The sequence below is a fragment of the Mustela lutreola genome, chromosome 8, assembly GCF_030435805.1.
Source record: "Mustela lutreola isolate mMusLut2 chromosome 8, mMusLut2.pri, whole genome shotgun sequence".
Taxonomy (NCBI): Eukaryota; Metazoa; Chordata; class Mammalia; order Carnivora; family Mustelidae; genus Mustela; species Mustela lutreola.
In genome coordinates this window covers 129,440,235-129,464,485 of record NC_081297.1, presented here as the reverse complement: position 1 = coordinate 129,464,485, position 24,251 = coordinate 129,440,235, and the positions used below count along the sequence as shown (strand labels likewise).

General features: G+C 43.0%; 1 protein-coding gene across 19 annotated transcripts in view; it reads left to right on the top strand.

Moving 5' to 3' along the window:
• The window catches only part of ANKS1B (ankyrin repeat and sterile alpha motif domain containing 1B), a 1,139,726-nt gene that overhangs the window by 1,053,016 nt on the left and 62,459 nt on the right, over nt 1-24,251 (top strand). For 12 of the 19 annotated variants that reach the window (XM_059186610.1, XM_059186607.1, XM_059186623.1 and 9 more), the window contains 2 exons: nt 3,828-3,935; nt 6,063-6,242. In XM_059186610.1, the coding sequence (XP_059042593.1) occupies nt 3,828-3,935; nt 6,063-6,242 (288 nt within the window). The remainder of the gene's footprint in view (nt 1-3,827; nt 3,936-6,062; nt 6,243-24,251) is intronic. The other 7 variants (XM_059186617.1, XM_059186616.1, XM_059186624.1 and 4 more) reach the window with 2 other exon arrangements.

The following is a 24,251-nucleotide window of genomic DNA, read 5'->3' as shown; positions in this document are numbered from 1 at the left end:
AGCTGCCCTGGGGTCATGAGGAGTGGCCCATTAGATACTTTCAAGTTCGGAGTGGGTTAGGGATAGTGTAAGCTTCCCAAGTATTTTGGAAACAAGGTTTCCAGGATCCGGAGGGTGCTAGCTATTGTTGGCAAAGGTCATTTATTATTGTTTCATAAACCCTCAATGATGAGACCCCTCAGATGTCTGCCCAGTGGGCCATATGCTTGGAGGATGATTGCCAACACATATCTTAGGGGATAGAGATTAAGGAAGTTTCCAAAGGAATGTGTTAGACTTACAGGATCCTGGGGATTGGGCTAGGATTGCCTTTTGCCCTTAGCAAAGTATAACATCGAGGAAGCTGAGTCCCTAGAGGAGGGTCACTCTGCCTGTTCTAAGGACTTGACAGTGGACTGTAGGTAGTAAGGAAAATCAATAATTTTTTTTTTTCTTTTCATACCCTCTTCTGGGTAGTTCTGTGAAAGAGGCAGAAGTGGAGCTCCAGGGTAGAGAGTGCCTCAGTTTACCTCCTGTCGGGGATTAAATAGTGTGCAAGAGAGGATAGCATACATTCTTTTACATTAGGTCCTCGTTTTAAGCTAATAGCTAGAAACCAGACCCGTTCCTACCAGTACATGTCACTTCAATGGGAGTTTTTCCAAGGTTAGCCCCATCTCTGCCTGCAAAGCACCAGCAGACTTGCGTGATGAGATGAACTTTCTAGAAATCATCAAGTCCCTGTCGTTGTGGGTCAGGATTTCCATGCTTCCTAAGAGTGCGGCCCACCATGCAGGTTGCTTCATATCTCTGGCCACCCTGTGCCTGTTATTCTCACAACCTCAGTCTTCATCTTCCCAACAACGCTGGGATCGGCAACAACTTCCTCACTTTGTAGGTGAGAAAACTGAGATCGGAAGGTCCGGTCACATGCCCCAGATGGAATCACTGGAGAGTAAACCAAAAGCAGCCACGGGGGTTACACCAGCTCAGTCTTACCACAGTTAATTCGTTATTCACTGTCAGTTATTTGTCAGAATGATTTTGAATGTCTTTATTATTATAAAAAACATTTCTTAGCAGGACCCAGGGGCCTGCGGTAGCAGTGTGAGCATCAGGTCCAATTAGCCACTGGGAGGAAGCCAATGGGGATTTTATGGGAGGAATTTATATTCAATAGAAGCCTTTTGGCAAAGTAATTGAGAATGTGAATAAAAGGGAATGAGAAAATGTAGTGTTCTTTAGACTTGCAAATACATTTGAAAAGGTTAATGTTGTGTTTTTCTGAGATGGAGGAATTCTTTGATCTTGATGCTTCAGGAAAAAAAAAAGAAACAATGCAAAAATATCAGGGCATCTCTCTGGATCATTTAAATAATGTTGCCTGCAAGTCCTGGGCACTGGGACCACACTTATTTTAGCATATTTATAAATCCTCTGAGGAGTATATGGTGAAATTCCAGATTTCAAATTTCCAGATGAAAACTGCTAAACTCCTCTAGGTAGTGAAGTGCCAAGCTGGCTAATATAAATGCAGAAAGACAACCCAGGGTTACGCGAGTGGCAGCATTCTGGACAGCAGATGGGCTTCTGCGTGGACAACCATAGGGTAAGGAATTTAGGGAGAATTAAAACAAACCATCCTTCCAAGATTAAAGGGCTTTGAACCCTCAGCTAGACTGAAGCTGGTATATATTTTTGTCCCTAGTTATTCCTACTGCAGCTAAAAGGCCAGCCAGAAATCAGGAGTGCTTAGAAAGGGACATTGAAAAGGGGCCATTAAAAGCAGAAAATAGTCTCCTGCTCAAACGTGAAACTGTGGTCCACTTACACATGGAGTGTTGTGAGTGTTTTGCTCCACCAGCCTTAAGCAGCTGTGAGAAGACACAGAGATGGACTCAGATGCTCTGTGGGGAACAGGTGCTGTTTTAGGGGGGCCAACTGCAAAGATCAGGATGAAGGTTCACAAAATTATAGGGATACGGTGCATGTGGACACTCACCTTGATTAACAGTTGGGGTCCCCATCATCGTCAAACTTGGGTCAGAGCGTAGATAGGAAAGGAATAGAGCACACCGCTGGTTTAAAGTCAGAATCAATTTAGGCAGAAAGGCCAATAGGCTCACTGACAAATAGGCAAATAAAAATTCAAGGAAGTATGGGATGAATGCCCAAGAAATGCCTACCTCTCCCCTTTGAAACTCAAAAGAGAGTTGTTTTGGTTTTTTGGTTTTGTTCTTTTTTGGGGGGTGGGGGGTGTTTTTAGATTACTTACACTATAGGTAGAATACTTTAGGAACTAATAAGCCAAATAGTCCCAGTTCTGTCCTCGTACTATACATGGGCAGAGAAGAGATAAATGCGTTTCTTATGAATGGATGTATAATACGCTGTTTCAAAAAGGCAGTAATACTTGGAGATGCGCCTACACTTTGCAGTTTACCTTGGAATAAAATAAATTTTGGAATCCGGCAAACCTGATTCAAATCCTAAAGCCACTGTGTACTGGTCCTTAGATAGGCTACTTAACCACTCTGAACTCTAGTATCCTCTTCTGGAAAGGAAGAAGAATACCTTCTAGAGAAGGATGTTGGGATGGTGAAAGGGGAAGCATTTGTAAAGCTCCAGGAGTAACCCTGGGTTGTCTTTCTGCATTTATATTAGCCATTTATAGTAGCCATGTCTTTCTGCATTTATATTAGGGAGGGGCCTGAGACTGTCTGCAGGTCTTGGCTTCCCTTTGTCATCTCTTCCACGGTGTGCCCTTTGCAGCACCCTCGGACTCCGAATCCCGACCGAGGGAGGCTCTGAGTCTTCCCCCAGGTGAACCGAGCTTGATTCTCGTGCTACTCTGCTACTTTCATCAACATTAGCATTCATTGAGCCCCTATTGTTTCAAGCATCGCTTTAAGCATTTGGGGAATCATACTGATAAAGATAGATCAGGGCCCTGCTTGCAGGAGGTTTACCTAGGGGATATGGGACACACACACACACTCTCTGAACCTGTAAACAAAGTCTTTTCCGAGAATGAGAAAAAGGGGATCATAGAGTAGAGTGGGACAGGGGTTGAGGACATGGTTCTTTATGAGAGGAGGAAAAAGGCTTGCATGAGGAGATAACAGTTGAGCTCCAGAAGGACAAGAAGGTGTCATTTGAAAAGCTTAAGGGGAATGTCCCAGGTAAATGGATAAAGGGGATAGAGGCCCCGTGGCAAGAATGAGTATGGAATGTTCAAGGAGCAGAGGAGACCAAAGTGAGCATCCTGAATGGAGGGACCCTAAGGTAGGCAGAGGGCAGCCAGCCCTATTGGGCCTTGGAGCCAGGTCAGGACTCGGATTTTATTTTAAGAGCAATAGAAGGGCGCCTGGGTGGCTCAGTCAGTTAAGCATCTGCCTTGCATTGGGCTCCCCGCACAGCCGGGAGTCAGCTTCTTCCTCTCTCTCTCTGTGCACACGTGCTCATTCTCTCTCCCTTAAATAAATAAATAAAATCTTTAAAAAAGAAATAGGAGCAATAGAAAGCTATTGGAGAGTTTTCTGCTGGTAAGGGAAAAGACTTGACTTCTCCTTTGGAAAGCGCTGTGGTTGCCGAGTGGAGAAGTGGGCTCTAGGGCAGCTCGAGCGAAAGGAGCGGTGTCGGCTCTGTTTTCCCGCCTCCAGTCCACTGCAGTGGACTCTGCCCATGCCATTCCCATCTTTCCAGACTCGAGGGCCCACTCTGATTTCACACCGCATCTCCCAGGGGGCAGAGGTAAAGGCACAAATCCCTTCACTCTTCTGTCTTTTAGGACATATAAAATATTTTTTCTCAAACGAAATATTTAACCCAAATATATGTCGTTTCAGGTTTTAAAAATCAATTTGATTGGCCACAGGAAACGTATTTTGGCATCTCTGGGAGACAGGCTGCACGACGACCCACCCCAGAAGCCCCCTCGGTCCATCACCCTCAGGGTAAGTGCCCAGCTGGTCCGTTTTGTTCTCCACTCTTATCCTCAAAAATGATCTTGTGCAATAAAATACAATGACCAATGCAATGGATCGGGACGTACAGGCTGTTTTCCATGTAGCTTACCTTATTTATATAAAAAACAATCTCACTTTTGATTGTATTTTGTAAGATGAGATTTGTTTTTCTCAATTAGTTAAATATCTATTTTTGAGATTTTAGATGCACATCTGACAAACCACCACCTTTAAGGAATCGCTCCCTCTCCCCCCTTCCCACACGCCCATCTGCACCAAGTGAGAGGAAATGAGTTTTCTGTCAAAGTCCTCAAACCCACAGGAAAGAGATCAATGGAGGACCACAATTAAGGAAGGATCAATTTAAAGCTAACCTTAGGGTCTTCTGGTTTTTAGGCAGTGCAAGCTCGTCAGCCTTACCCACTTCAAAAATGAAAAATAGAGACTCCAGAGAACTTTAAGAAACGAGTTCAGCTACATTTTAGGATGATGGGGCAGAACAACTAGAGAGAGAACCCACAGAAGGGAGAGAAAACTGAAGTGGAAGGAGAAGGAAGGCCAGAAGGGAGGAGCAGAGTGAACAAGAAAACGACAGCTGATGGCCAGCTAGGTGGCAGCGGCAAGGAGCCCGCAGCCGGCCCTGGTTTTGTGAGGCCTATTGGAACTTTCCAGAAACTCCTCAGAAAGCCAGGATCTCCATGACTGCTTGGAGAGTTCCAGCTCTGTTCTCTTCATTTAGTCCTGCACTTGCTTCTGACTCCTCTCCTGCATGTGGCCGCAGAGGCAGGGATCAAGAGCAGTGCACAGGAGCCCGGCCCTTAGGTGGAACTAAGTTCCCACACTTGATCTTAGCCAAAAGGCGGAGAAGCGATTGGAACTGAGTTCCATCTAACGTGTGCAATGCCGCAGAAAGCCTCTTATCAGTGAGCTTCAGCCAACAGCCCGCTCGCTACCACCAGCACAGCGGAGGGCCAGGCAGGAGAGGAGCTGCTAAGATTTGGATTCTGATTCTGTTTTGAAAGGAGGAGAAGATATACAGCCATGTCAGAGAGCGCAGGAGATGTGCTGGAAGAGGGAATCAGAAGGAACGTATTGGGAGAATCGGGACACGTTGGGACATTTGGAGACTAGTTGAGGGCTTTGGGAGCAGTGAAAGGAGAAATAGGACCTATTTTTCTTCCCAGGAAAGGAAGCCTCTAGTAAGTTAGAGGGGAAATAAGGCTGGAAAGAGATTATTGTCTTGCCTTCATTTTGCTACACAAAAGGAGGGAAAGATTTAGGTGCCGTCAGTGTAAACATCCTAAAATGCCTCTTTAGATGAGCAACTCCACCAACTTATTCTGCTCTCTTTCCTTCCCCTCCTGAACCTCTCCCTCTGGCTCCCTGGAAGAAATTTAGGAGAACAACAAACAGACTAAAGACAGAGATTTCCCCAGAAAAAGTACAGGATCTTAATCTGTCACAGGAGGCCCAGAACATCTGGGGGAGGAGTGGCCTGGAGACCCAGCACAATCCAACCCTCCTCTGACTTGCAGACACTTGAGCCCAGCCTTCTGCCGCCCCTTGTCTTCCTTCTGCCTGGTTTCCCTCAGCTTGAGTCATCTTTGCCGTTGACACGCATCCTCTGTCATTATATGCATTGCTCTGCAGTCTGCGTGTGACATGCTGTGTCTCCATGCTGTGTCCTCTACCCTGCCCCATTGCCACACCACCCTCTGATGGAGAATCAAGACCCGTTAGGTCCCATCGGGGCTCTCTGTTCATGTGTCTACCACAGTGAGGACACTCTGTCCGCATGAAAACATAGCACACACGATATCGTCAGGGGTGCCCAACGTATGTGTGCCTTCTCTCCTGAACTCCTCCGTAGCACTGGGTGCAAGAAAACAGAGCCTGATTGAGTGTCCTTTAAACTTTTGACCTAAAATACTTAGGGGGGGAAATATTGCCTAGATCACGCCATTAAAAAAATGGCGGAACGTCATCCATGTTTCGGCAATTGATTCAGAAATGACTCCCCACCCCCGCAATTTGTCTTGTCAGTGTTTCACAATTGTGAAAGCAAAGGTGAGCCACAAGAACATGGTATTTATTTCATGATGTATTTCCATTCAGGATCCCAGTGGTAATCACACTCCTCCTCAGTTGTCTCCATCACTTAGCCAAAGCACTTACACCACTGGTGGCTCCCTAGACGTTCCTCACATTATCATGCAGGGCGATGCGAGGAGGAGAAGAAATGAAAACTACTTTGATGATATTCCCCGATCAAAACTGGAGAGGCAGATGGCCCAGGTAAGGTGTTATAAGCCTCTGTGATGTTTTTGCCTTCCCCCATATCAAGTAATGCATTCTAATATTGAACACTGGCTTACAGTGAGCGGATGCCTGTTGTCCACCCAGCCGGAATTTTACCATTTTATGCTATGGCTTTCATTCCTTACTTGCTTGAACCAGACCGACACAGACCTTCCTGGGAATGGAATGTACACACAGACCCTTGCTCTCCATTCTTATGGGAGAAACTGTCCGATCTTGTTGCACCCAGAAAGTCTTTGGGCCAGAGAGGGTCACACCATGTAAGAATCGAATCATCATGAAAATGAATAATAAAAGTCTGGGTTATAAAATGTAAATAAATCGGTTAGATGACAGAGCAGAAGTTGGAGGGAAGCATTAGCTCTTCATGATGTTGTTAATTTCCTTCCAAGTTAACATGCTTGTACAAAAAAGCACCGTCTTATATTGTCACCTTGAGGAGTTGAAGGTGATGATGCTGCCTGACACAAAGAACCGAAAAAAGAAACCTTTCCTGGTTGGACCTTTCCAGGGTTTTGGTAGAGATGTCCGTGTCTAGCCTGCCCTCAGATTACTGCTCAGAAACTTGAGTCGGCCATATCCAGACCCCAGAGCTGTTCTTAACATGCATTCAGAGAGGCAGCTAGCTCTAGAGTTTCTCTGAGAATTCAAGATTTGGATTTGTTGACAACAACTGGCAGAATCAGCTCTTTTCATCCTCCTCCTAGGTTCAGACCGGTGTGTTAAGAGGCTTCTCTCTGCCTCCCACACCTAAGATGAGAATCTTGAGGTGAAAATTCGACTGTAATTGCTTTGCTTTGCTTGTTAAATATTTTTCTCAACTGTTTGGTGAGATTCTGTTTTGAAAAGCCTTTGGTAAACATTCTGTGCTGCCACTCATGAAAGAAAAATGTGGAGAGAATGTTCTGGAAACCATGGCTATTCTGCCTGCAAATACCCTGGAGAGAGAGGGTCTGGTATATTGCAACTCCTTTCGGCTCTCTCAATATTGAATTGTTCTCTGGGTTCTTTGTGCAGGGAATGGCAGTGTTAGGATTATGGACAATCTTTTATTGAAGGAGGATGAAAATGCACGAGATACAAGAAATGAATAATTTTCCCTTTATCTCTTGTTAAGTATTAGCTTTTAATCCTTATTTCTGTTTTCACTGATGTTCTTTTAAAGAATCTGAAAGCTTTTTCCCCAAGTTGTTCAGATATTTTCTGCTGCTTGTTAGTATTTGTGGATCACATATCTGGTTAAATTTCTCTAATGACAGCATTTCAGAGACATGGTTTGATTTAACTTTGAGCCATGTGGTCTTTATGTATTAGTACAAACTGGGTCTTTTCTGAACCTTTCCCTTCCCTGGGTGAAGGAGGATCCTTCATTAAAGACCATTAGCTGCTGTTGACTCTGCCAGCCTCAAAAACAGAATCACCTATCCGAGATCCTCATATGGTCTGTGAAATTTCTGCACATAGTACAGTTTTTTCAAAGAGGAACTTAATTCCCCATCTGCCTGCGTGTGAACATTCGGGTAATCTCGCACGATTGTTCCCTAACTTTCTCTTCTTCGGGAGGTTCATAAGCTAGAGCCGGTATGGAATAGCCCAGATGTTTTTCTTGTCACTCCAGCCAGCAGGCATCCCTTTGAGGAGTGGTCTCACTCTCGAGAAAGTTGAATGAACTTGTATCTGGCCAGGTGAGAGAGGTCCAGAAACAGAAAGAGGCTGAGATAAGTGGGTGGATGGACGCAGTGAGCCATGGAGGGTCTATGTCTTTTCCTCTCATGTACTGTCTGCAGTGATGGAATGACTGGTGTAGACGTAGAACACAATCAGCAGCCGGGAGCATATTAGACCTTCCTGAAATCCTCCCACTAAATACAGCACTTTGGCTGCAGAGAAAATAGGAGATGGCACTGCAGGAACCTGATCCATAAGAAAAAAGGACTCGGAGATCACAACTCTTTCGGTTGGGTTAATTGCAGTTTTTTATTTGTTTCTCTTGAGCATGTTTCCTAGTCTAGAAATGCCAGAAATCGTGGAGAAATAAGTGTGTTCCTTTAAAAAATTAGTTTCAAAACTTTAACCTGTCAAAATACGAAATACTCAGTGATTTTGTTGTTGAACGATTTTATTTAAGTACCTTTCTACCACTCAACCACTCAACGAATGCTTTTTCTTATCCTTCCTTTTCTGATCATCTGCTATAATGATTTTTTAAATCCCTTTGTTTTTTTAACAACCTGTCATATCCACACTAGACCACATTCTTCCCCAAGGTTGTCCTTAGCCAATAACGTTGAGTCTTCCTAATGATTTGAATTAGAAATTAAAATTTCAGTAAGCGAGGAGCTAGTTACACCGCCTTCCAACCAGGAGGTTGGTCCCTGCGGTTCCTCCCTGGAGACTTTCGCCCAAGGGGCTTACGAAGCATGGGTAAAGCTTGCCTTGCCTGTCTTTTTCCCACGGACAGTAGAAGTTCATCTTCAGGCTTTCTTACTCAAAGGAAAGGAAAATGCAATTAATAGAAAATCACCAGGCCAGTTCCACGTTCCAAGAAACCCCTTTACTCCAAATAGCAGAGGCCCCACCAGAGCAACCTGAATTCTAGTCATAGGCCAGAAACCTTAAGTTCTTGGTGGTGGCAGTATTTTAGAAGAATGTTGCCTTCTTAAGGTCTGCTCAATAAATGTGTGGAAGCGCTTTCCTTCACTTGGAAAAGCCAATGCTTAAAGTTAAATTGAGGTGAATTCAATGTCCCCTCCACTATTTAATTTCATTGGCAAATGATTTTCAAAGGTAACACTAGGATGATGTTTAATTACTTGTGTTCAACTCGAACCAATATGAAAAACCATCTTGGAATACAAAAGATTTTAACTATTGTGACTATTGTTTGCTTTTATTCAGATAGAAGCAATATTCTGGCATCAAATCATGTTAAAGAAATATGTGAGAGACAGAGTTAAGTTCAGTACTAAGAACGTTTTTTAACCTACCGAATGTAATGATATAATCACACCTAAACAATGGGTTTCCATCATGCTGAAAACATTGTTTTCCAGCCTACAGTTCTAAATTGGACTCATTACCTCAGAAGCTCCACGGTGCTCCCACATTGCCATAGCTCTAATAAATGAATGTCACACTCACATTTGTATAATAACAACGCAGAGCTTTTAAATTTTCAAGTGCTTTCACATCTGTTATCTCCTTTTAGTACAAACGATCTATCCCACACAACTACTCATGTGCGTGTTGCACACGGCAGACAAGCTGCTCAGTCTGAGTTCTGTAGAGATGAAAAAGCGAGCGAAAATATGGAAAATAGATCAGAAGGGAGACAACTGTTTCCAGTGTTTAGGGCCGACTCACAATCTTTAGAAATTTTCTTGAGTGTTATTTAGAAGTCAGAATACTCTTAGGGCCCCAGGTGGCTCAGTCAGTTAAGTGTCTGCCTTTGGCTGAGGTTATGATCCCAGGGTCCAGGGGTCGAGTTCTGCATTGGGCTCCTTGCTCAGCGGGGAACCTGCTTCTCCCTCTGCCATGCGCTCTCTCTCTTTTTTCTCGTAAATGAATAAATTAAATATTTTTTAAAAGAATACCCTAAAAATGAATAATAAAGGAGAATAGTGGAGCTAATCAAGTTTAGGGACCATATTCTCCAAAGTTACAGAGAAAGGAAAAAGAGTTTCCAGATATGAAACTTATCACCATTTATAGAAGGTCTTCATTTACCAAAAAATACTCAGGGAAAAATGAAACCTGCTTCTGTTTTCACAAAATAAAAAGGTCTAAGTAGTAAGAGAAATGCAATTCTTTGCACAAATTTTAGCTTGATATTAATGAGGAAAATCCACAGCGGAGAAGTCCCTGTGTTTGGAAGGCTCTCATCTAAAAAGAATATCAGTATTGGGGGACAGTTACCTTATCTGAGGCACGCAAACCCGAGAAATAGATATTATATGCATTTTGAAGACAAGGAGGCTGGGAAACCACATGACTTGCGTGGTCCGGGTCACACAAGCAGAAAGAAATCAAATCAGAACTTGCTTGGGGATTATGTAAGGCACTGTGAAGGCTTTGTGTGCATTGCTCCTCAGTCAGTGGAAAGCTGATTCAGCCGGAAGTCTAATGTTTCTTGATCCAAGCAGTATTACTTAATAAGTACAAGTGATTCGTTACTTCTTTATTTGAAAGCATTTTACATATTATATGAGTTCTACAAAGATCTGTTCTTTTGATACTGTTAAAAGAGGAGAAATGGAAATGGGACCAGATAGAAGCCCTGCCCTGGAAGTCCATGTGTTCTGTCTTACCTAATCCTCACCATGGAGTATCGTGCAGACTCAAGCAAGCCCAGGGCGGTAAGGGGTTTGCCTCCTGGCTAGTGTATGGCAGAGCCCGGACTCACGCTCCACCTACCTGACCATAGCCTGGTTTCTCTATGGCTCCTAATACCCTGTGGTGTGTCTTAAATGATAGAAATATTTTTATGTGATATAAAACATTTTATTTTTTAAGATTTTATTTATTTATTTTTATTTTTTTTAAAGATTTTTTATTTGTTTATTTGACAGACAGAGACCACAAGTAGACAGAGAGGCAGGCAGAGAGAGAGATCGGTGGAAGCAGGCTCCCTTCAGAGCAGAGAGCCCCATGCAGGGCTCGATCTCAGGACCCTGGGATCGCGACCCGAGCCGAAGGCAGAGGCCCTGACCCACTGAGCCACCCAGGCACCCCGATATAAAACATTTTAATAACAGTTCAACAAATACAGATTTCTCCTATGCTAAAATAGATTACACCGGTGTAGGCACAGCAACCAGAACAAGGATAAAATCACTAGTAGTTTAGTAGAAACTTACTGAATCAGCTTTTTTATGTGTCACCATAAAACCCTTTAATGCACAACTATAACAATTGTTTGTTGAGCCTTTTAGTGCAGACCCCTGTGCACATCTTGGTAGAACTCTGCCCTTCCCCCATGTTTGCGAAAGCTTCGCCCAGAGGTATGGAGCTTCGGGTGCATCCAGAGAAGTCCTTTGTTTTCTGCAACCACTGGAAGCTGTTTCCTTAGCAGCTTCTTCCATTAGAGTTCGGATTTGGTTTTTTTCTGGCTGTGCGATCTGTACCAAGTCATGTGGTTTCTCTGAACTTCAGCTTTGTTTAAAATGTGGATACAGCCTGCCTCTGGGATTTGTGTGTATCAGATAAGATGATTCGTGCGAAAGCATATTCTAACCTGTAAGTCACTGTGTTAGTACGGAGATGATATGACTCTCACTTAGGGTATATATCACCTGTCAGTCCCTAATTCAATCATGGGGTTCATCACGGGGCCGGTGAATGTCAAAGATATTAGAAAAGTAAGTGCTCACTCAGATGGTTGTAGCATTCTGTATAGACCGTCTTTTTGTTCCAGTATTAACCGTGCCTCGAATACATATGGACGATGGAATTGGAATTTTGCTCCTTATTATTTTAGTTGCATAAATTTAAAGGCTGCCGAGAAGCCTCCCTCATGATGGAGAAGGCAGTCTGTGCAGTGATCACAAAGCCAGGAGAGTCAGAGGATAGGTGGAATAAGTCTCTACCAATTCAGGCTACAAAAGTATGTAGAACTCCTTAGTCCCCATCACCTGTTTAACCCATCCCCTCACACCCCTCCCCTTGCGAGGAGCATCAGGAGATGGATAGACACGTCCAATTGCTACATTGCACACCTGAAACTAATATGTTAACTAGTGGGAATTTAAATAAAAACTTTAAAAAAAAAGTATGTAGCAAATTTAGAGTAATGGCATGCTATTACTATGTTAACGTGGTCTGGTAAAACATGAAGTGAGAAAGAGGGACTACTTTTTCCTTAAGTGAAATTTACAGCTTGCTTGAATCATACAGCCCACCAAATTGGCTAGAGAGGCATGGCTATCCCAAGCCACGAAGCAAAAGCTTAGCCATCTTTGGGCAAGAAGGAAGATGGTAACTTGTTCTTTCCTATTTCCCCTGGGAGAGAAAGTCTTGTTTGTAGAAATTTTACCCACTGCTCTGGCATTATGGGAGTTTACAGAATCAGCCTCCATAAAATAGCACAACTGTGCTCAAGGAACAGCATTTTACAGAAGCGATTTTTCGCCCCCAGCTTACAAGGTTTCTTGTTACTGTGTTAACATCGGATTTTTTAAAAATGCTCATAAGTTAATGGCTGGTTTTTAGTTTAGACCGTTATTGCCTAGCCTCTACTCAGAAAGACTCAGCCTGTCCGTGACTTCAAAAGTTTCTTCCATGAAGGTTTTAAGAGCAACTCCTAATACTCAAGCGCAGACAGATAATATAAAACCAAAAAAGAAGGTTCAGAATAAACTCAGTAAGCTCTTCCGTCAGGAGCTTCCGATCTGACAGCTTGTCAGGCTGATAGGCTGACGTACCAGTTTCAGATATAACTTGGGATGTTGATGAGAACTGTGCCCCGATTCTAGCCAAGAGCTCTGGACCACCAGCCACCGATTCCCAAAGGCATTGCACCAAGCAGAAGTGGGAAACGTGGCTTTCATAGTTGGAATTTAAACCTGGTGTGTGTACACTTCGTTTATTAATGTGGACGGTTAATTGCCTCTTCTCAAAATATACACTGCTCTCTCCCTGTGACAACTTTGCAGAGGGAAATTCCAGTGTGATTAAGTATCTTTTGGGAAACTTTGAAGTGTCACTATCTATCCTGTGCATCAAGTTTTTAAAAAAAAAAAATCATGGGAAGAAGTAGGAGAATCACTCAGAGGGATTCCTTTTTAGGTTTTGATGCTCATCTTACAAGTCTGGATTCTTTCATTCTCTGTCAAGTCCATCAGTGAGGCAAATTAGATGACCAGGAGTTTGTTCTGACATATGCCAGTCAGACCTAAACATCTCCATTGATTTTTGCTGGAGAAGCTTTGATGTCTCCAGCTTCTCTCAGTGTCCTGGTCCTTAACCAAAGTGAATGTTCCCCGTTAAAAACAGACCATGGATTAAAAAAAAAAAAAATCAGTATAAAACATCCTATTTTCAACTGAATAAATAAGAAATCTGACTCTATATAAAAACCCTATTTTGGTGGAATTGACCTTGTGATATTTAGTGGTGCCTTAGGGTTGCTGACAGTGAGTAGCTTATTCACAAAGAGGGCCACTAGGCTATTTTTCCACTTGTTAAATCTTTGGAATGTTTCTCGTTATATCCAGTCCAGTTCTTGGGTCTGCAGGTCAGAGTTTTGGTTGTTGTAACCTGACCTTGATAAATTTTCAAGGGTAGGAGAATTCTCTTATTCCCCTTCGCCCTCTTCCTTTTCTTTTTCAAATGTTAAAAAAAGGGAGGGGGTTCATGTCTAGAGGAAATAGGGCTGATTATGCAGTCCTCTCTCAGTTAATCCCATTTGTAGATGATTGAAGTCCTATACCAGTAGGGACTCTTCTAGATACATGCAAGTAACAAAAATCCGCCTCAAGGTGTCTTAAATTAAAAAGGGCATGTGTTCGAGTCATTTCACTGCAAAGTTCAGGTGAGTCTGGGTCCCAGTGCTCCTGTGATGTCTTGCTCTTTGGCTCTTCACGTCTCAGCTCTGCTCCCCTCTGGGTTGGCTCTTCTCCCAAACAGGCTTTCTCTATGATGAGGGAATTTCAAATCCAATTTCTACTTAACTTGAAACTATAAGAAAGAGGCCTTCTTTTTCCAAGAGCTCCCCCTAAAAAGGCCCAGGATCGAGTCCCATTTGTTCAGATCAGTCTGTTTTGGATCACTTATCTGTCCAGAGCAAATTACAAAGGAGGTTGTGTCTGTATTATGTAGTGCGTGCATGTGTGTGTGTGTGTGTGTGTGTGTGTGTGTGTGTGCGCGCGTGCACGTGACATGATTAGCCAGGCACAGGTCATGTGTCTGAACGGGGTTTTGGCTCCCTCCTGGTGCACCACACAGATTGAAGGGTGGGAAGAGACCCTTCCCAGGGACCGTCAGAGCACCAAGACCAGGAATGGGAATGCAGCAGAAATAGCAAAAGTGGACCCCTGAACAGATCCGCTTGAACATTCTGAGAATGTCTGACAGAAAACTGTCATATCACATGAGTATTGATTTCAGTGGTTCATATTTATAATTTGACAAGCTTTTTTTAAAATACCAGACCTGAAGCCATGAGATCAGGGTTAAGAATCCCATCTCTGGTATCTCTTACATCTATAAACTGGAGCAAGCCTTTTTAGCCATTCAGAATCTTTTCTTTTCCTAAAATGAAATGAATGCCCACCTCACATTATTTTTTGTGAGGCACAAATAAAGGAGTAGTTGTCAAAGTTATTTTACAAATTCTAAAGCTATATGTTTGGGCTGTTTTATCAAAAGTATCATTATTTTGAGAAAACCTCTACAGTATGCTTTTTCAACTAACAACTGGGAATAAACATACTGTGGAGTAAAGCTCATAATACCTAACTGTGCTTTACAAAACTACTTCTACTTTCCAGCTCCTAAGCCCTAACTGGTATCTCTCCACTGGTATGGACACAATAGTTCTTAGGAATACTATTAGTACTTCAAATACTATAGGTATTTGAATACTCTAAGAAGTTTCTATCTGTGTCATAACCCACTTAACATTGGAGCTCTTTGGAAAGGATTCATGGATGATACCCTTATTTAAATACTTTCAAATACTTGATGAGTTAGCATATATCGAATTCTATCATTATCTTTTATATTTAAACTTTTTTTTCTCATACAGTGAAGTGTATGTTGGCTATGTAGTAGCAAGGCCCGACTCTTCCTTCATCATTTTAAAATTCCTTATACTGAACACTGTGTAAATGCTTGTTGACCAGATTTCTTTGCACAAGGTTATAGGCACCACAAAGCCACAGTTTTCTAGGATCCCCAGATGAGACACAAATTGGGATGGTCTCAAATCTTTTAGAAGAACTATCTGGAACAGCCCCTGCTTAGTAGATCTGGTAAGTTAACTGAATACCATTATTGCCAGAGGCAGTAATGATTCATACAACTTATAATACAACTTACAATGTATAATTAATACAACTCCCAAAGCATGGAGAGTTTATGTTGCTTACCCAAGGCCACACAGATTGTAAGAAGTAGAGGCAGGATTTAGACCTAGGCAATCAAGCTTCCCACCTGAGCTTTGACCACTGTGTTGATAAACACCTGCACTGTCTCTCTCCAAACTGGGTTTCAGCAGACATGACGCATTCTGTAAGTTCTAGACACGACACATTCTATAAGTTCTAGTGCAACGTTTTGAGTCCTGTGACAGATTCTATTAATACTGTCTAACGTTTTAGGTAAATGCAAGATTAGTAGAGAATTGAACCTCCAAAGTAGCATGAAAAAACTTTGTCAAGAAAATCCTTCGCTCTTGACATCCGTTTTCTTATTCTTTACAAATCAGGAGTAGCAAACAATTGCTTCATGTAAACAATTATGAAATGGCGAGACCCCTTTTCTATAGGGGTTTCCAATGAAGTTTGAATACAGCATCACAAAGATTTGCAGTAACTTGTGTTAATGACTAGAAGATTCTTCTGTGCATCTGCTAAAGAAAAGCAGAAAATCTTAGGATGGGAACAGGCTGTGACATAAGGCAGGACTGTTCCTAAATCATCCCAAATGGACAGCTACAAGTTTCTGCCTACCCTTGTCCCTGGGAAGGTGACCCTGACTTTGTGAAACAGTCCCATCTCTCTGGAAAAATTGTGATAGAACTTTTGCCTTACGTTGAATTGAAATAAGCCTTCCTATAACTATTACATACTTAGCTTAGAAAAATTGAAGAATAAATCTGCTCCCTTTTGCTGAGAACAGTTCTGTAAGACTAAAGAGAATTTGATGTCTTCCCCTTACTCTGTTCATCGTACGTGGCTCCTTGCCAATATCATTCTGAGAAGTGGGATGTAGACCCCTCAGCATCCTGAATCTGTCACATCTGTCACATCTGCTTTGTTGATGTTCATGCTTGACCTCAGTAACATCTGTTAACTCCTACTGAGCTTTTCTTCATGAAAATGTCCCAGCTTTTACCAATGGCTATGAGCCATGCCTCCAACCTCAGCCCTCAGCCTTGGGGTGTGTGTGTGTGGGTGTGTTTGTGTGTGTGTCTGTGTGTGTTTCTGTGTCTGTGTTTAACCATAATGCAGGATTTTACATTTACATTATTCCTTTCCAGAATAAAGTTTTATTCAGTTGTTTGCCCAATAATCCTAGGCTATCAATGTCTTGTTAAAGCTTAGCCAATACTCAGTGCATCAGTGATCCTCCCCAACTATGACATGTGCTAATTTAAAATGCTTACTTCAAACAAGCATGCCTTTCAAGTAATTTCCCCAATGCGGTGATTTCAGTATTGAACAGACAGAACCAAGGAAAAAACTGCAGTCTTCTACCAGAGACCTCTTAGGTCAGCATCATGTAAGATCATCACTCAACTAGACCTCATTTTTCCATATTTTCCACATGAATAATATGGAGAAGTCGTGGGGTCTCAATGTCGGTGAATGAATGGCCTTGTCCAATACCTCTCTTTTGACCAGAGGCAAGAAACAATGTTGAATGTCTAGCTAAATAATGGGCTTAAGTAAAGAAAACGACAGCCTCAGTTTGCCAGAAAGGAACATAATGTATAAAAAAGATGTTACAGGCAAAGAACAGTATTACTCTGCAAAAGCCGGTTCCTTCGCATCAATCCATGTTATGATAAAAAAAAAAAAAAAAGCTGATCACTGCTTTTCTGAATGAGTTATTAATATTTCTGCTTCTTAGTTCTGAAAAATGCATCAGTAACGGTGGCATCCAAAGTTGGAGGTAGAACCAGTAAAACAGCCGATTTTGCAATAAATAGCATGATTCCGATTGACTTCAGTTCCCTGCAACATGCAGAGAACCTGGGGAGCTGTACATTACGATCTCGACTGCACAGTGTTCTTTTTTCTCTCTGCTTTCATTTTTCTGAAGAGATCTCATAAATAATTGTGTATTGTCATTTAGGGCTACAACTGTCATATTAGGGAATGCAGGTTATATATGATCTCTGCAAATGAATAACAGAAATCACCTAGCCTGTATGTTCTTTCCTACTTTGGTAGCTGAGGGCTTATTTCATGTGCTGTCAGCACCAGAATCTGTTAACAAGAACAGTAGGGAGGAAGGAGGGCGGGAAGCAGGGAAAGAGAGAAACCTGTAAATTTGGGCAAGCAACAGGAATTTATCATCCAAATCTGTATCATGCCGATGGACTTAGGATGGGACCAAAAGTGGTATTTAGTTCCCACTTTTGCCAGATTGATGAATGCTGATGCCAGCCATAGTGCGTCACCCAGAGAGAACCCAGAGAGAATGGCCTGACATTTCACTTCCAGGGGAAGGTCACGATCATGAAGGTTTGATAGGACTGCTCTTCGGGGAGGTAGAGAAATGATGGGAAACAGCATTTTCTTGAGTCAGTGGCAAACATATAAAAACTTAGAAAAACCCTGAACTTGAGACATTCGAGTGTAGTTGAAAAGAAGAATCCCATACGTTGTTTGAGGGCTGTGTTCGAATCGTAGAGCTCACAGGAGGGGAGTAGAGGGTCATTACTGAATCCATGTCAGGGAGATGGAAGTGATCTAAGGCTGGCCCATGGCCCCTGGGCAACTCAGGAGAAACCAAGGGTTTCTGATTTCCAGGCAGTGTTTCCGTTAGTGCCCGTGGAAGCCCCATAGGCTGCGGGGCTGTCGCTGCTGGAAGAAAAGATGCAGAGGTGTGGGGTGCATTAGTTCTTGCCCAAGTCTCTTTGACTCCTCTTTTTGACAGATCTCATTTTAGTCTCTGCTCAAGGAGCTGCTGAGTCCTCTGGCTGCTGACCGAGCCTTCTTTTGTTAGGGTGCCCTTTCTTCTTTTGCCTTTGAAGCTGTTTTGTTCACTCTTCAAGTTTGTTTTTGTTTTATTTTAGAAGTGCTGTCATCCAAGAGAAGGCATGGACTTCATTATACCTTTAGCTCTCACCCTGAACCTTTCCTATTTCTTGTCGGATTCTTTCTGGTCAATTTTCAAACACCCCGAAGTGTGAAAGAATTATGACAAATATAAGGGAGAAACAGAGAAAAAGACAATTTTTTCCAGGGCTAGAACAAGGCAGAAAATTTCATCTCTGGTAGAATCTGACCGGAGGGCTCTATTCATACACATTTCTTTATTAAACTAGCCTACAAAGTGTTGGCAGACTCCTGGAAGGTTTTTAGAATCTAATTGGTGTTGGTGAGTCGATGGAGCTCTTGTCAGCTTGCTCCCTTCCAAGACCCACCATGAGTCTCAATAGCCTCTGAATCCCAGTTTACTGCTGGTCCTGATGGTGGAAAAGGGATTGTGTCCATAACAATGTGCATTCCATAGTCACTTTGTGACCCATGCCTTGTGCTCAGAAGTTGTAGTAACTATCTTGGAATGATGTCATGGTGCCAGGTAGATGGATTCCTATACTCTAAACTTTTTTTGAATGTTCAATTTCTGCTTGAAAGAATAATCCTTTTACAGTGTGGAAAATATAGACTGAATTTGGACATAATATGCTGGATGCTCAGGGAAGGCTTTTCTGAGAAGGTGACATTGGAGTAGATCCTGCAAGAAATGGGGGAGCTAGTCCCACAGTAGCTGGAGGAAGAGCATTTCAGGCAGAAGGGGAGACAAATGCAGAGGCTTGAAGTGGGAATGTGCACTGCTGTCCAGGACCAAGTAAACACGAAGAAGAGTAGGAGAGGTGGACAGAGAGATGAGGCCAGGGCTGGGTGCTGGTAGATGGAGATGCTCAAAGGCCATCCTCATTAGGACTGTGGATCTTCCTGTGAGTTCAGTGGAGCAGAGTGCCATGATGCAGCTTTCATTTCAAACAGATCATGTTGGCTGTTGTATTGAGAAAAAGCACTAAGGGGATGAGGATGAAAGCAACAAGACCAGTTTGCAAGCTAATGGAATAATCCAAGTGAGAAAAGGTAGTGGCTTGGACCAGGCAGAGATAGGAGGGTGAGGAGAAGACTTTAGAAGTAGATTCCACAGGATTTGGTGCTAGGCTGGATGAGAAATATGAGCAAAAGGATATGGCTCCAACTGGAAGACGGGGGTTGCTGTTTGCTGAGACAAGGCTTATGGGGAAGGCGAGGTAAACAGGAGCTTGGTTTGGGCATTTGCTTTATGGTTAAGATGCCTGTTAATGATCAAAGTAGAGCAGCATCAGGAGGACAGCTGGGTATCCGAGTGTGGAGCTCAGGGGAGAGGTCTAGACTGGAGATGCGAATGTGAGAGTCAGGACTGGGTAACACCACCTGGTGTCGCCAGAGAAGACAAAGGATCAAGAATTGATGCTCCAGGGATGGGAAGATGATGGGAAGATGACCACTTATAGAAACCAGCAAAGGAGGCCAAGAAATGGAAGGAGTGATCAAGTGTCAGATGTCAAGGAAAATGAAGTGTCAGATTAGGCAGAGTGGAGGGTATAGAGAAAAACAGTTTCTGTAGAACGGGCTCAAGTGGGGACAGGAAAAGGGAACATGGAGAAAACACAGGCACCTCTTGGGGCATTTTACTTCTTAAAGAACAGAAATTGAATAGGAGCTCAAGAAGGATATTGGGTCAAAGGAAGGAGTCTGTTTGCTTTTATTAGAAGATGTTACAGTACTGTTTGAGAATGTTCCAGTAGAGAGGGGGAAATGGATGAGTAGGAAGAGAGAATATGTCATAAACTACTGGATTGCTACCAGTTGAGTAGACAAAACGCCTTCCTTCAGGAAGAAAACCTTGAAGATAAGTACTACACTTTACATTTTGTCATTAGATTGGAATGCAGATGTGTTGTATTTTCTGAACTAAATTCCTGGTAACCTGAGGTACATGATAGTGACAAGAATGAGACATGTGTTGTATTTTAAGAAAACATTTCCAGAGCCAGGAGAAACATAACATAATATGCCTTTGCTTCATCAAAGAAATCCACATTCAATTATTGACTATATCTCAGTTATAAGACTACTGTATCTTTCCTTAATCCCCATTTATTTGGATTTCATGGTAATTCAGGTTGAGGTAAACTAAGTTGGCCTGAGAAATAAGCAAATGAAAAGGATGTTTAACATCCTTTTATAGAATTGATTCCAAGCTCAGTATAAGCAGGCCTTTAACACATAGGTATACTATTACAAATATTCCTTCTCCCTTCAACAAAGTGAGAAACCCTGTGTCAGCCTTTATCAGGAAAAATGAGAACCATTCTAACAAGAACTCTTCAAGGTTCATTTCTGATGCATTCACCAGAAATGTGTCAGCAGTGATGTCATTGACTAAAAAAGCCCAAGTGGCGAGAAGCACAAACCAACTACAAATGATAATGAATAGTAGTAATTAATGTTCCAGTCCTGCTTTACTCTTTGTCAAGAAACTCTGAACACATTCTACAGTTCCAGTGATTCAGTAAATATGCTTGATGGCCTTCTGTGTTCTAGGTGCTAGAAATTTAGCTTTAAAAAAATTCCCTCTCTCATGTAGCTTACCATGAGCTGCAGAACAACCTGGCAAAATAAGTAGGTCAAGTACTATTATTATTTTTTACAAATGAAGACACTCTAAAGCTCAATTAAAACTTAGATTTAAATCACTGCTGTTCTAGGAATGTGGGTTCCCAGTAAAATCACCAATTTTTTCTTTCCCAGAACCGTTCAGAACTCAGCCCTTCAATACACATTGTACTGTGAAATATTATCTTCATAAATATAATGAAAATCTGTGATGGAAACTCTTTTGCATTAAAAAAAAAAGCGCCTCATTCCAAAACTCAGTCTAATAACCATGTGTCTAGAAGAAGAGACATTTTATCTTATGAAGATGCCAGTTACAGCTAATCTACCTAGAGTAACTGCTCTTTGAGCCTGATAAATTATTTATTGCCAACAGAATGACTGTGATATCTGAAATGTATCAGCATTTTCTTCAGCAACCTCCACAACTAAAACACAATTAACTGTCTTTTTTCCCCCAACTCTTTTTTAAAAATCTGACTTTTAACCCTTTGTTTTGAGTCAGTTAATTGTTGGAACTTATAGAGGTTTTACTTTTTTCTAAGTTTAAGACGTAGCTCATAAATGAAAATAATTATTGTAACATCTTTCAGATGTATATAAGCCACATACAAACTCTGTTCAGTGTATGTGACCAGAGGTAGAGTTTTTTTCTTCATTGAGAAAAATTTTATGTGAATTTAAAAAAATAAACTAAGTGATGTATGAGTCTCTTCCCTTCTTAACTCTCTGGTAACTTTCTCTCACTGTTGGAAGATAATACTCGTGTAATAAGACATTAAGTGGGAAATTTCCTGGAGGAACTAAGTACTGAATATTCTCAAGAGAAAGTTGCCCATAATGGAGACAGCTACCCTCTTCATGATTGGCCAGGAGGTGGTGAGCCCAGTCACTGGCAGCTGCCTGTGTGAATAGGCAGAAGATTGGTGTTGGGGAAGGACAGAGACCTAAGCCACTGAGGAGAGGGCACAGGAGGAGACAGGTGTCCCCATGCACTCAGAGTCTGGTGGGAAGAGCTCTAAGAGGACGGCTCATGCAGAGTGGGGGAACGTGCCAGAAGAGGAAACTGGCATCGCATTCCACAGTCGGACTTCTAATAGGCAGATGCACCAACCTGAGCTGAAGAGGAGAGAACTGGAGGGCCATGTCCTGGCAAAGAGGGGAGTGGTCACAGGTTGCACGGCCAGGCCGTATGTTTGTGTGATGCGGGTGGGTGCGCCAGGAGGAGGCTGGCTTATACCCTCTCTCCTGTGTCCTATCCAGCGGGTGAGCATGGGCGCTAGGAGGGCTGAGTAGAGTTTGGAAGAAGTCAAGCTGGAGACATAATTTTCACATCAGGAATCGTGCAGTGGGGACCCCATCTCCTTCCCCAGAAGAGGCCTCCAAAGATCTTACACGGAAACACAGTAGAACCTGTGTAGGCCGGGATGATTGCACCTGCTACAAGAAGACATCGGAGGCCATATTAGCATTATTCTGAGAAGCAGTACAAGCCATCAGAGAATTCAGCCATAGCTGAATAAGAAAAGAGGCCCTTGTCCTTCTCCAGTACTTCCCTCCCCAACAAAGGGCATGAAGCAGGTAGAGCTTGGGGTGGGGGGTATCCACAGTTGACCATACCACCCCACTCCTCCCTACTCCTGGTGGAAGAAGGAAGGAGAAGACCAAGTACAAATCAAGCCTCCATGGGTTTTTTAAGTCTCAAGCCTGACCTGTGGTGAGGGAAGCAAGGTCTAAATCAGGTGATATTGGGTTTGTTTGTTTGTTTGTTTGTTACAAAATGGATTCTTAGTGACGCAAAGTGACCAGGAAATTATGGGGTCTGCCCCAACTGTCAAGTGGCCTGGTGCCCATCAGGGAGGGGAGACTGGGCCGGCACTCCTTCCCAGCCGTCCCAGACTGACATGTTGTGACACTGCCCTGTGTCACCTGAGCAAGCCACTTCTGAATCTCAGTGTCTTCATCTGTCCAATGACAAGTGGTTCCTGGGTTAGTTACTTCTAGTATTCAAAGTCTGTGGAAGTTGGGGTTCCTAGGTAGCTCAATCGCTTAGGCAGCCAACTCTTGCTTTTTGGCTCAGGTCATGATCTCAGGCTGGTGAGATTGAGACCCACATTGGGCTCTGCACTCAGCGGGGAATCTGCTTGAGATTTTCTCTCCCTTTCCCGCTGCAAACACCACCCCCCCCCAACACACCCACTCTCCCTCTCTCTCGTCTCTCTCCCTCTCAGGTGAATAACTACTTTTTTTTTATTTTTTAAGTCTGTGAAAGTTGTGAAACAATGAGCTCAGAAATGTGGATGAGAGTACTGAGAAGGTGAGGGCTATCCTCCTGCTGCATGCCCGTTTGTGCCAGCTAAGATGGTAATACCACCAAAGCATGGAGTTCGTATATTTAAATCAGATGCCAGCTATTGTAGATGAGGCTGGGGATTTAATGGGCACAAGACTTAACCTGCTAGAGACTGAATTTTTGAAAGGGAAGAAGAGGAAGATTCCCTGTGGAGAGAATACCAGGAAGTCTAGAGAAGGAACTGAGTAGCAGAGCTGGTTTAAGTGGGAGATGGTTGCTTTTGCCTTCGGTCAGACCCCAGGGATCTTATTTCCTTAACGGGATGCCAATTACCTAACAATCTGTCCCCAGCAAGCCATCCAGAGGACAGAAGAGATGGAAAGCAAAGATGTCTGGGGCGGGGCTGGGGGGGATGCCGCTGGCACTGGACAGGGAGATGTTGAGTTTCTGGTGAGCATTTCTGGGAGGGTGAAGGTAGGGATAACATTTAGCCAGGGATAAGTTTCTTTTCCATAATTCATTTGCTGATGCGATTGTTCTTTACCGGGCTTCTAAACCATATTGTGGTTATGTTCTTATCTCCTTCCGGCATGATCTTTGTACGGCCTACTTGTGAATTCTGGGGATATTCACGGTGCTTACTGAGTAAGTTTAGGCATGCTGCCATTTTCTGTGATTCAATTTCATGGTGTCTTTTAGAATGATGGAATTCAGGAAAAGAACTCTGTAAAGATCAAGCCAGGAGCCTCTTCGGTTTATTTGGTGGTTTCTTCTGTAACTCCCGGGAGGAGGGCCTCCTAGCTTGGCATTTGGTTCTAAAAAGAAAACATGATTGCCTTTTAATAATTGTTAATTCTTAGCTTGTTAATGGTGTGGTGGAGAGTCGGGATGATGGAGCTGACCCATTGTAGGCTCCCTAGTGCTGTTCCCCAGAGTGTCTGCTTCAGTAACAGACCGTGGCTTCCTGACCCCAACTCCTCCCTGCCTAGTATCCTTCCTCCTGCTCCCCCCTCACGCCCCTCCACTGCCGAGTGGCCAACTGATGCTTCCCCCTCTCCCCTGTCAACCGCCCTTGAGAACTCTGGAGGGAGAAGGATCTTCTAGGTTTATTAAATGGAG